The 13,845-nt window shown below is 36.7% G+C and overlaps 1 protein-coding gene across 8 annotated transcripts in view; it reads left to right on the top strand.

Annotated features, from left to right (window-relative positions):
- ATP9A (ATPase phospholipid transporting 9A (putative)) overlaps window positions 1-13,845 on the top strand; it is a 156,359-nt gene that overhangs the window by 73,343 nt on the left and 69,171 nt on the right. For all 8 annotated transcript variants that reach the window (XR_011972344.1, XM_072633539.1, XM_072633535.1 and 5 more), the window contains exons 10-13: window positions 4,535-4,611; window positions 7,889-8,049; window positions 10,510-10,652; window positions 11,341-11,453. Coding sequence is in view for 7 of the 8 variants with exons in the window: in XM_072633539.1 (XP_072489640.1) it covers window positions 4,535-4,611; window positions 7,889-8,049; window positions 10,510-10,652; window positions 11,341-11,453 (494 nt within the window). In the remaining variant the exon portion in view is untranslated. The remainder of the gene's footprint in view (window positions 1-4,534; window positions 4,612-7,888; window positions 8,050-10,509; window positions 10,653-11,340; window positions 11,454-13,845) is intronic.

The following is a 13,845-nucleotide window of genomic DNA, read 5'->3' on the forward strand; positions in this document are numbered from 1 at the left end:
GTGCAAGGCACTGCATGTATTAAGTGCTGGGGATATAAAGAAAGACAAGAGATGGTCCTTGCCCTCAAGGAGCTCATAAATGGGGGAGACAACATGAAAATAACCATGTATGAACAAGCTATGTACAGGATAAATAGGAAATGATCAACAGAGGAAATGGACTAGAATTCAGAGGGATTGGGAAAGGCTTCCTGTAGAAAATGGGATTTTAGCTGGATCTTGAAGAAAGTCAGTGAAACCATGAAATGGAGATGGGGAAGGAGAGCATTCCAATGGCCAGTGAAAATTCCTTGAGTTGGGATAGGAATTTCAACAAAATTTGCCAACAGACCCACTAGGTCAGACAATATCTTGTGGTGTAATTCTTAGACACAAAGAATATAGTCAGGGACACTGACTGTAACTAAATGTTGAGAGAATATTCATAGGATCACTAATTGAAAGCAATTGGAGAGATTACTGAGTACAACTCCTTCCATTTTCAAAGGAAGAAGCCAAGAATCAAACAAGGAAAATGGCAGCCAAGGTGACAGGAGCAGCAGGTAGCAGAGACAGGAATTCAGTCCAGATCCTCTGACTTGACCTCCAATACTCTCCATCTGCCCCCTTTTTAATATCACATACAGCTAGTCAAATATAGTGAATAAGAAGACTTATGATAAGTAAATAATTGATCATAAATTATGCATTTTAAGATACTTGGTTTTTTTTTCAGTTACAAAAATGAGTTGATAGCATGATATATACTCTCACTAAAAGGTCTTATGCATTTTCTGTCTCAGTTTTGTTTATGCAAACACATATGTGTACTTTGTTTGGGTTGTGTTTTTTTGAAGGTCTTGATCAGGAAACTCATTTCTGATCACTGAAAGTCATTATCCAAAATTTCCTCCTCTTTTTAGTAATTATGCTTTAAAACAGTAAGTCCAATTGTTTTCAGCTGAACCCTCCCTGAATATTGGAGGCATGATATAAATAGGTCTTCTGTGACAAAATTTTGATGCCAGTAATATTTTTTTCTTCTAAAATATTAACTATGAATCATATGTTTGTTGAAAATATTTTGTATGAGAACTTTTCAGTATGAAAACAAGCTAAATTTCCTGTATTTTGTTCCAGAAGTCCTCAGGCCCTTGGACACTTGTACTAGCTCTTGTGGTTCTGTCATTATAGTTCAAGTCCCAGTTAATTGGGGAAGCATTGTTCTGAAGCCCAGACCTCAGCTAATTGGAGTGGACCAGTGCACTTCAGCAGTGTCCTGGAGCCTGTGGTCTAGCCCTCAGACCAAAGTGCAGCAGAGCTTGTCATCTCTACCATCTGCTGTAGCCACAGGGACCACTGAAGGGGGGTCCTAGTTGCTGCAGGAGTAGCCTGCCATCTGCTGATGAGAATGCTCAGCTTTTTCTACCTAGCCATCTGGCTGAGAAATACTAGTTGGAGTGCACATACAATATTAAATTTAAGATTTTGAGTGCATTATATTTGGAAAAAAATATATGTATTAAAATAATTTAGAAGAAAATTTCAAATCTTTTAGTTTGAGAATTTGGGCTTATTTTGCACCTGTTTAATCCCCCAGGTAAATGTGTGTGTGTGTGTGTGTGTGTGTGTGTGTGTGTGTATGTGTGTGTGTATGTATGTATATGCACATGCATGGGTGTTTAACAACCTTCAGGTTTTTGTGCCTCCTTCTGAGTAGTAGTTTTATGTTTGTGAGAGACTTTACTTTATTCCTCCCAGAGGACCTGAATTCAAGTCATAGCTCTGCCACTTTCTGTGTGTGTATCCTGGACAAGTAACTTGACCTTGCTGAATCTCATTTACCTTATCTATAAAATGATATTGGATAAGATGACCTGCAACAGCTCTTGCATCTCTAAATATAACAATGTATGAATGCTACTCTTCTACCAGAGCATAGGTTGTTTATATATCCAGTGGTGCCTCAATCTGTAGCAAAGTCTACGTACAGTAGATACCTAATATATGTTCGTAGAGTTAATTTGGTCTGCCTTAAAACTGTGGAAGAGAATATAAAATTTTTAAGGAATCTGTGGCTTTCTCTGAAGTGCTTTCTTTCCCTTGAAACTAGAAACCATGAATACACAGCAGTAATTCTTTTGTAACTCTGTGTTAAGCGTTGTTCCTTCACATTTATTTTTTACTGATAAATAAAGTAAGTCATTTGACATAATTGGACTTTATATGGATACACATTGACACAAAGTCAAAATTCTGAGTTGACTATTAGGTGGCTTGGATTTTTTATCTGTTTTAAAGTAAAAATTAAATAAATTAAATTTTAATTTTAAATAAAAAATAATAAATCAGTTTTTTATCCATTTTAATTTTAAAATTTTCAAATCTTCAAATTTCCAAATGACACAAAGCTAAATCTATGTTGGGGAATAGAGTCAGGATCCAAAAAGATATTAACACATGCGAACTTTAGGCCAGATCAAATAAGATGAAATTTAATAGGATAAATATTTGGGCTTATATTTGGGTTAAAAAAAAATCAATTTCCTGTGGAACATTTGTAGTCTGTGTAAATGGGAAAATATGGTTAATTATCAGTTTCTAAACACAAGATTTGTGTGTCATCATGGACTTTAATCTGTGTGATATAGCACCCCCAAAAAACTTGGTTTGATCTTCGATGCATTATGAGAGGCAAAGAGTCAAGGAATAGGGAGTTGTTACTTCTGTTCCATTCTGTTCTGGTGAAATCATGTGTGGAACATTGCGTTTAGTTCTAGGTCCCACATTTTAGGAAGGACATTGATAAACTGGACTATATTTAGAGAAGGGTGATCAGGATGTAGACGGACTTTTAGTTCATGCCAAATAAAGATCAGTTGAAAGAACTGGTGCATGTTCAGCCTGGAGAATGGAAGATTTGAGGCTGACATGATAGTTGTCTTCAATTATTTTAAAGTCTTTCATGTGACAGGAGAATTAGACTTGATTTCCTTGGTCCCAGAAGGCACAAGTAGCAACAATGGATGGAAATTTTAACTAAAATTTTTTTGATGCAATTCTGTAAGTATTCTAAGTAAAGAGTGCTAACAATTAGAACTATCTAAAAGCAGAATAGACTTTGGAGACAATGGGTTTTCCCTCCTCGGAGGTCTTCAAGAAGAGACTGACTTTGTTAGGTTTACATTTCACCTTTAGGGGTAAAACAATTTCTTTTTAAAAGAAAGATAATTAAAAATAATGTGATTCCCAACTCAGCTGACCAAACAACAGCTCTCATATTCCAGTGGCATTGTGTTTCAGAGAGGATGCTTCTGAGCTGTTAGTCTGGCTGTGCTCCATTACCTCCTTAAAGCAACTTGGCAGCTAATGTTTACTGAGCTTCAGAGGTGACACTGACAAACCGGGCATGAGTCTTCCGCGAGTATATAGCCTCACAGCCATGTGGAAGATTGATCACTTCTACTGATTGGACAACTCCAGTTGGCTCTGCAGCTGGAATTGCCTCTTTATGCAGTTGTCTGTTGGGTTTCCAATACTGGATGCCATGATTTAATTCTCTATTCCTGAACCATTAAAATGTTGTTACTAGTCTCAGTAGCAGAATTTAGTGACCACATTGCCTTTCTATTGCTATTTAAAGTCTCAGTCTTCGTTTTCTAAAACTAGAGATTGGCATATAGTGTTACATTGTCATTTAATGTAGTTTGAATGGTTCTTCAAAGACTCAATACAAAAAGATTTGTGATTTTACTGGCACAGGCAAACCTTTCTCTAGTATAGGTTGCAACCCTTGTTGTTTTAGTAGACAGTTTGATGAGTCTAAAAAATTCATCCCTTCTTGGCCAGTCTTTTTATGAACTTTTTCAAACTTAGCTTGGCTGTTCCTAGGATGACAGGTTCATGGTCTAATGCTAGACTTGAAGTCTCTTGAGCTTTGATGAGACCTGAGAAAACTTAAACTTCATTTATAATGTGTATAAGAACACACAGTCATCTTCATTCCATGAAGAAACTTCAGGGGAGAACTTCAGAAAAATGGGAGTTCCCCAAATATGATTCAAAATGTGTTTGTCTTCTCCAAAGGGTATCCAGAGGAGTATGTCCATCAACACAAATGTAGTAATTCTGAGATAATTCTCTTGAAGAATTTGATGACTCACTTAATCTATGTTTGAGAAACCTCAGATAAATTTTGAAGCATCTGCTATTAACTTTAAATAGAGCTCATTACACCATGTGAAATAGACTAAATAAGACTAAATTTCTTGGACTGTCACTTGGGTTATGCTGGGTACCATCGGTTCTGATGACTGAAAACTGTGGAATTTAGGTATCGTACCTTAATAGCTTATATTTTTATAACATATACAATTTCCAAAATACTTTTTGCCCCACACAACTGGGACTTGAACCCATGTCTTTTAATTTCATTTTCAGTATTCTTTCCACACCTCCATGCCATTCCCCAAATTAGTTTATTTGTACTAAGTAGCAGTGTCCTCACTTATATTTCACTTTGCCTTTTCTTTTTTTCAATGATTTCTGTGTTTAGGCACAGTCGTGGGTGTGGTCCTTTATACTGGTCGGGAACTACGGAGTGTCATGAATACTTCCAACCCAAGAAGTAAGGTAGGTTAGAGGGGCCAGCATAAATGAAAACCAACACAGTACTATCTCAGTATGTATTGTTACTAAGGATACTGATGTCAGGTATTAACATCTATAGTGGTCTTGCAGGATTTATTGTGTCTTGGGGTACATTGGGATTCTTCCTCTGATAGGGTGTATTCTCAGGGTTTTCAAATCAAGTTTATCAAATCCCTTGAGAAAAGGGATTGTTTCATTGACTGTCTTTTACGGTGCCTGGCACATATAAGCACTTAATGTTTGTTGATTGTTAGGAAGGTGTTTTTTGGAACTGTAGCTAGGAGAGACAAGATAGGAAGGTAGTTGCTTAGGTTGTAATGCATGGTTGGGGCACTGGAGATACTTTTTAAACTTATGCCTTCTAGAATGTATGTATTTTTAATGCCAGAAGGTGCTGTCCTCTATGATCTTTAGGGATTTATTTTGGAATAGCCTAGGAAGACCTCTAATAAATTCCCCCCAGGAGCTCATGCCACCTCTGATGAAAACACCAACTCTCATAGGTGTCTGGGTAGTCACTTCTCCCTTGTCCTGCTCAAAGTATCTGCATCTGGAAGCTGCAGAAACATTCCTCATGTTAAAAGATAAGTTTCCTTCCCTCCCAAGCATAGTGCCTCACTTCTTTTGGACATCCCCAGGCTCTGAGAAATTGGAATTTTTTCTTATCTTTTTTTTTTATTCTACCTATCAAATGCCTGTTTTTTCTCTCTCAAGGAACAAATTAATCATTTCCCTAGGCTTAGCTATTCCATGAACATAAAACGGTGCAAATTATAAAGTTCCTGTTTTAGAGAAAAATAATCCATACTGAAAAGGGTTCAAATAGGGGTGATGTGGTGGACTTTGTGTCTGTTTTCCAAAAGCCAATCTAGTTAAGTTTGGCTCATCATCACGTTGTTTGACAGTTGATTTTTTTTTTTCTGTAGCAACTCCTGACATATATCCACTAAGGAGTTTGGTGGGTTGCTTGGTATCTGCCCTGGTGGAGGGAAGGCCCCTCTGAATGAAATCGCTAGTCCTTGAAATATTGAAATTAAGTCATCTAAATTCTCCTAACTTCCATTTCCTCCTATTCTATGAGGGCCTTGGACTGGATGTCCTCTAAAGCGCTTTCCAACTCTAAGATCATGATCCTTTGCCCATAAGTCAAATTGCATTTATTATTGGGAATGCTCAAAAACTCTGGGGAACAATAACTTATGATAGCTTAATCTCTTCTGGGATGCACAAATGATAGGCAGGGTACAGGCTTTCAAAATATAGTCTGTCATCTCGGTTTCTATAATTATGTGAAGGGTAACAGTTAGCTTAAAAGAGATGAGTTCTTAACTTGGAGTCCATGAACTTGAGTTTTTGATAATTGTATTCCAATACAATTAGTTTCCTTTTTAATCCTAGTATTTTATGTATTTAAAAACATTTTTCTGAGAAGGATTCATAGACTTCACCATACTGCTAAAGGGATTCAGAACACAAAGGAAGTTAAGGACACCTAGAATTTGAAAATAATTTTAAGACTACTTACTGGTGATGAATTTTTTTGTAGGGTGGTAACTGCTGTTTAGAGTTATGCTAGATACTGAGACTTGGAGAATTAGAAGAAGGAATTCATAGAATCACAGACTCTCAGCATGGGAAGGGGAATTAGAAATTATCTAGCTCAGCTCTCTCATTTTACAGAGCTGAGGCTCAGAATGGGGAAGTGACTTGACTAAGATCACATGTTGAGTTATTGGTTGAGTCAGGAATGAAACCCAGGTCTTCTGAATTCAAGTTTGGATCACCTTAGATTTTTTTTTAATGCTGAATGATCATGTCATGTGTGGGACTTTATAGAGAGGGAGCATGGTATGTTGGGGTGACTTGGAGTCAGAAAGGCATGGGTATGAATCTTGCCTCTGACTGGTACTGGCCATGTTATCCTGTGCAAGAAGTCATCTGTACATGCCCCTAGGCACCTCTCAAAGACTATACGTTGCTCAGAAGTTGCTACTCTGCCTTGGCTTAGAGAGTTCTTCATGCAGAGCTCTCTATGTAACAGATCTAATTAAAAAAAAAATAAGACTGAGACCTTGCAGTTAAATTTTTTTCCTTTTTGATTGTATCTTTATTTTTTTCTTTTGGGATTCCAATCCAATAAACATTTATGAAGTGCCTGCTATATGCCAGGTACTGTGCTAAGCACTGGGAATGCACTTTAATAAAAAGACAGTTCTTGTTCTCAAGGAGCTTTCAATCCAATGGGAAAGGATTATAGCATTTGAATTTTGAAATAGCTGTATCTTATCTCTAGTTTGAAAATGCCATTTAAATGTTGAGTAATAAATCATTTATAATGTAAAGGCTTTTAAATATTAATTTTGGTTGTGGCAGTCTGCTTGCATACATACACATATAGGCATATATGTATACATGTGTTTATACACACATACATACACATCCAGCTCCTGTTTTCTTTGTTTGTAAACCTTCCTGATCTAATCTGTAAGATTATTCCATCAGCTTGAATTAGTACACTTTTAATTTCTTTTTTTTTTTTAACATATGAAAAAAGGACTTCCTGGTGAGGATAAGTGATCCTTGGATCCAAATTGATTTATAGAATGTAGGATATCAAAGTGGGAAAGAAACTGAGAGATAATCCAATGTAATCTTCTCCTCTTATAAAGTGAAGGAGGGCTTGGTAAAATAAACCCAGTGATTTTATCAAGGTCACATAGCCAAGTAACAGGGACAGAGTTTGCCCCTGGTTTTCTCACTGCACGGCCAGTACTATATCCACTGTACTTGTCCCATTTGCAACCTCTTTTCCTTATGTCTAGGAGAGGGAAGAAAGGGCCATTGTGAAGATTTTTTGAGCCTTGTGCTTTTGAGTTCTAGCATTCAGAACCCAGTTATCTTATAGGAGTCAGAAATCATAGGATTTAGAGCTGGAAGGGATTTTTAGAGAACACCTATTGCAATTTCCTCATTTTATAGATGAGGAAAATGAGGACCAAAGAGGGGAAATAACTTGTTCCAGGTCAGTTAGTAAGTACCAGATCTGGGATGTTTTGAACTCAGGTCCCTTGACTTCAAATCTAGTGCTTTTTCCACTATACTATGCTGGTTCTATCTTATCCTATGGTTGTCCATGTGGATGAAGGCCTCGAATTAAAGGTATGCATTTCTCCAGGTGGGACACTTGGTTTCGACCAGATACACGGGCATCAGGTGAAATATCTCAGACTGCCTTTCCCTCTTCCCTCTTTTCTTCAAGATTGGACTTTTTGACCTTGAAGTGAACTGCCTCACGAAGATACTGTTCGGAGCTTTGGTTGTGGTGTCTCTTGTCATGGTGGCTTTGCAGCACTTTGCTGGTCGTTGGTACCTGCAGATTATAAGATTCCTTCTCTTATTTTCCAACATCATTCCTATCAGGTAAGAGGCCTGAGGAGCCTGTGTTTTCATGTGTAATCATTTAAATATGTACTGACTTTCTTTAATATACAATTTCTTATTCCAAGATCATGCCTAATGACTTTTCTGAATATTAAAAGGGGGCAGACTCTTCTTTAGGGTAGATCAGTGGTGCACTAGAAACAGTGCTGGGATCAGTCAGGAAGGAAGCCTGAATTAGAGTCCTCTATAACAATGAGCAAGTCAGTTAATGTGTAAGTCTCAGTTTTATGTCCTATAAAATGAGCATAGTAACACTTGAGTTACCTACTGGATAGGGTTGTTCAGAAACTCTTAAACTTTAAAGTGCTAGGGCTTAGAGCTTTTAATTGTCTTAATAACAAGTAAAAATTGAATGGTACTTTGGTTCTCTAGTTTTGGAGACCCTGTTTTTTCCCCACAAAATCTTCCCTGACTAACTATACATCAAAATGATCTTCTCCTTCCCTCTTTTAAAGTATTGGTATCTTTTGTTTTTACATCACTGTCACTTCTGGATATATGCCTCCCCTCTTTTCTACCTTAGTTATTCAGTCAAGAACGATTTATTGACTAACTGGCTATACTAACAGAACTGTCCTTTGTAACGAAAGATAAAAAAGGGAGGCAAAAAAGCAATTCAACAAAACCGCCCAACATTATCAATTATTTTGCCATGTATGCAATATTCTGCACCAATAGTCCCCCACCTTTGCAAAGACCACATGATCTTTCAATGTCTAACATGGGGCTAGTCATTTACAGGGCACTCAATAAATGCTTATTAATAGAACCTTCTAGTTTTTTTGGCACGTAGAAGCTTTAAGAGACAGCTCGGTGACTCGAAGGATAGACCACTGGGCCTGGAGTCAGGACCTGAATTAAAATAAGGCCTCAGACACTTACTAGCTGTGTGACCCTAGGCAAATCACTCAAGCCTTGTTTGCCTCAGTTTCCTCATCTGTGAAATGACTCTTTAACAAATAGATGGTCTGAAATGGCAAACCATTTTAGTATCTTTATCAAGAAAACCCCGCAGACAGCACGGCTCATAGTCACAAAGAATTAAACATGACTGAACAACAACAAACTGCAGTGTAAACTTCTCTTTCTTGATTATGCATTGCCTGTGTTTTCTTTAGCTATTTCATGTGATAATAAAAACTAACTTATTTTCTGTAATGTTTGATGATTTACAAAGTGCTTTCCATATAACCTTGTGAGGTAGGTAGTATGTTCCCATTCTCATTTTACAGATGAGAAGACTGAGGTCCATAGGAGGAAAGAATCTTACTCTTAGTCACACAATCAGTAAGTGACAGAGCCAGGACTTGAACCCACATTTTCTGACTCTAATTACTTCACCCCTTTCACTGTACCATGGTGAAAGAGAAGGCATCCTGGAATCATGGCGTTAGGAGACTCTTTAACAAATAGATGGTCTAAGCCCCTCATTTTCTAGATGAAGACGTGGAGACATAGAACCAATGTGACGTGCACAGACTCATATAGCAAATAATTGTCAGAGGTGGGTTGAAACCCACTTCTTCCAAGTCTAAATTCAGTCTTCTTTCTACAGTATTATATGCTGCCTTTTTTATAATTTAGACTTGGTTTTCTTACTTATATGGTTGCATTCCCTTTTAGAGCAGACTCTGATTTCTAGGATCATAGGATTTAGATTGGGAAGGAACTTCAGAGATCATCTTTTTCTTACCCCTACCCCCACTCCTGTAGCTTCATTTTATAAGTGACGGAAGTGAAGCCTGAGAGATTATGACTTCTCAGCATGCCTAAGGCAGAACTATATATATATATGTATATACATATACATATATATGTAATGCACTAACATTTTTATTTGAAAGAATAAATGATCAGAAGAGGTATATGTGGGATAGTCATTTATTCTTTCACTAATTCATCCTTTAATCTGTTTATTCCTTCTGTCTATTTCTGATGCTTACTACCTGTAGAGTCACTTTGATCAAGTTATTTGAGTTTCTTGGACCTCAATTTTTACATCTGCAGAATGACAAGGTTGGATGACCTTCAAAATCCTTTATAGTTTTGTAGTTATAAACCTATTCCTGTACTCAGTAACATTTGTTGAATGACTTTAAGGTACAAATGACTCTTTTTGGAAACTATAGGGAATAAAAGGAAGACAGAGACATAGTCCTTGTCCTCACAGAACTCACAGTCTAGTTGAGGAGCTCAGCCATATTGACAGAGAGATCTGACTGGAGGCATACTGGCAACATGAGAGGGGGAAAGTGCTGTATTAGTGCAGACGTGAAGTATGGTGATCACATCAGGGAAACAAAGATTCCTTGGATTTTGGTACTTGGTCAATATTTGGAATCTATATGAATTTAAGAACCTTGTTCATTAGTGCATCATTGAAATAGAAAATGATTTCTCAGATCCTTCAAATCCTGTTGCTCTTTTTTTTTTGGACAGTTTGCGTGTCAACCTAGACATGGGGAAAATTGTATATAGCTGGGTGATTCGCAGGGATTCCAAAATTCCTGGCACTGTGGTTCGTTCCAGCACAATTCCTGAGCAGCTTGGGCGGATCTCCTATTTACTCACAGACAAAACAGGTAACCTGTTAATTGGAGAGCAGTAGTTAAAATGCAGAATAAATGTTTGAGCATAATATTTTCTTCATGTGGTCAGGTTTTAAAAATTTTTGTTTTTTCAATTGACTGATATATTTTTCTTCTCTTTGCTACTACCTTTTCCCCACTGGGGAAAAAAGAAAAAGAAAATCTTGTAATAAATATTCATTGTCAAGCAAGATATTTCCAGATTGGCTCTGTACAAAGAGATATGTTTCTTTCTGCATTTTGAGTTCATCACCTCTCTTTTAGGAGGTGGTAGTTATCATCCAGTCTCTGATTCCATGATTGGTCATTGTATTAATCAGGGTTCTTAAGCCTCTCAAAGTTCCAACATTTGTCATTTTCCTTTTCTGTCATATTAGCCAATCTGATAGGTGTGAGGTGGTACCTCAGAATTGTTTTAATTTGCATTTCTTTCATCAGCAGTGTCTTAGAGCATTTTTTCATACAACTTTGACTTGTTCATCTGAACATTGCCTGTTCATATCCTTTGACCATTTATCAATTGGGAAAGGACTCATATTCTTATAAATTTGATTCAATTCTCTATATATTTGAGAAATGAGGCTTTTATGAGAGAAATTTGCTATAAACAGTTTTCTTTCTTCCTTTTCATCTTTGACTGCATTAGTTTCATTTGTACGAAACCCTTTTTAATTTGTTACAGGGACTCTTACCCAGAATGAGATGGTCTTTAAACGACTCCACCTTGGAACAGTTGCTTATGGATTAGACTCAATGGATGAAGTACAGAGCCACATATTTAGCATATACACCCAGGTAAAGTAATTCCAGGTTGCTATTTTTAAAAAAAATCAATTTTTCTTGGTTCTTCAATATATTGATGTATAGTTGAAATTTTTTTCTGTGACGATTTATATCAGATCTTCCCTTTGATGCCTTCCTTAATGTTGTTGAATAATATTATTGCTATTATATATTTCTATTAAATGTTGAGTTATTTTTATATATGGGTAGAATATATTTTGTCAGAAGAGATACTTAAAGTTGGTGTTTTGTACTACTGAATCAAATGTTTTAAAAAAATAATCAGCAAATAGTATGCACGGAGGGTGCTTGTATTCTTTTCATCTTTCAGTCCATTATGAGATGCTAAATATGTGGTCCATTGTATATAGTGTTTCTTACCTGTTCCTTCTAGTGTCCTTTCCTGATTCCTTTAAAGCTAGTGCCTTCCCTCTGTTGGTTATGCCTAGTTTATCTTGTATTTTTCTTGTTGGTACACGATTGCTTGCATATTGTCTTCCTTGATAGACCATGAGCTCCTTGAATATAGTGATGGCATTTTTTTGCCTGTTTCTGTGTCAGTGTTTAGCACCAGTGCCTGGCACATAATAACTGCTTAATAAATACTTGTTGACTTAAATTATTAAGGATGCCCTGAATGCATATGTAGATGATTGAGTATATTTGAAGATAATGTCATACTGAAATGCTAAATGTAATATGATGATGATAATAACTGACATAGCAGCCTTCCAACTTTACAAAGTCATTTGAATGCATTATTTCATTTCAGCTTAAGAGTGTCTTCCAAAATAGGTACTACCAATATTATTTTTTCCCATTTTAGAGATAAAGAAGCTGAGACTCTGCAAGGTTATGTGACTTGTTCATGATCTTAGGTATCAGAGCAAAGATTTGAACCCAGGTCTTCCTGACTTGAAATTCAGCTCTCTATTCACTATGTAGTGTTATCTTTCTGAAGTCAAGATGCTATTTGTATTAAAATTTATTTACCAAATAAATGAAGAACCATAGAACTTTAGAGTTGGAAGGGTCTCTTAGAGATCATCTGATCTCTTATTCACTGAAGCACTGAATGTCACAATCATTGTTGACATCTAATTGATGTTAACTGTTAATCACAGCAGAAATACTAGCATTTCTAGGTTATAGCTTAGAGACATAAGAATTACTGCAACAGAGGAGGAGCATGAAGGAAATTGAACAATTGTTAAAGTAACATTATCTTTTAACAGCAGTTATTTGCTCTTTTAAAACAGATTAGGCAAAACAATGTTACAGGATTTAGTCAGTTTTATGAAACATTGTTCTAAATGGGCAAGCCATGGGACAAATGGTATTCCTAGGTTTAGATTGAAATGTATTAACGATGTTTTTTCAGAACAAATATTATGGGTGCTATTCCCATCCTTTTTTTGTAATAATAGCACCATAGTTATAGCTCACAAAGTATCTTCACATGTCTTATCTCATTTGGTCCCCGCTACAGCCCTCTGAAGTAGTCAGGACAGGTGGCAGCATTCCAGTTGTAGACATCAGGAAACTAAAATTCAGAGCAATAAAGACACTTGCTTAAATTCTGGTCTTTCTGAGTCCGAGCCCAACACTTTATCCATCATACTGTCTAGCTGCCAAATGTGCCATAGGCTCCTCAAGCTCCACATATACAAAACTGTCCTCATTATCTAAACGCACATCTTCTCCTGACTTCCCCATTTTTTCCTTTTTTTTTTTGTGGGAGGGAGAGTGGTTTCTATTTATTATTTTTTGAATTTTATTTATTTTATTCTGAACTTAAGAAATAAAACAATCATTTCCATAGCAGAGTGGGTAAAAAAGATGATTGTAAATGAAACTGTAAATCTATTACGTACAACTTGCTATGCCCTTTGACCCAACAATGTCACTACTATTCCCCATTTTTTTTTAAGGACACCACCATTTCTTCAGTTACACAGATTTGCAAATGTGAAGCCCTCCTTAACTCTTCCCTCTGATTCCTCCAGTATAAGAAGTCAGTTGCCAAGGCTTACCAGTTGTACCTCCAAATACTTTTTACATCTGTCTCCTTTTCTCCACTCACACCACACCATCCTAGTTCTTCCCTGGTAGATGATATCTGAGGTAGGATTGAAGCCCAAGATTTCACTGTTAATTCTGTAGTCCAGGAAACTATATTCCCTCTGTTCTACTCTAGCTCATGGTAATTAAAAAAAATCTTTTTTGGTAAGCCTAAAAAATTGATTGGAATCATCTAGGGCCTGTAGCAGAAAAGGTCCTGGAGTGAGAGCTACAGTTGCAACTGGGCTTGTGTGTATCAGTGAAGAACAGCACAGAACTGTACTGAGAGGAAAGCACAGCACAGTTATTTCGGCCTGGTTGTATGAGTAGTGGCCTTGGGATG

This window comes from Notamacropus eugenii, chromosome 1 (genome assembly GCF_028372415.1).
Source record: "Notamacropus eugenii isolate mMacEug1 chromosome 1, mMacEug1.pri_v2, whole genome shotgun sequence".
Lineage (NCBI taxonomy): Eukaryota > Metazoa > Chordata > Mammalia > Diprotodontia > Macropodidae > Notamacropus > Notamacropus eugenii.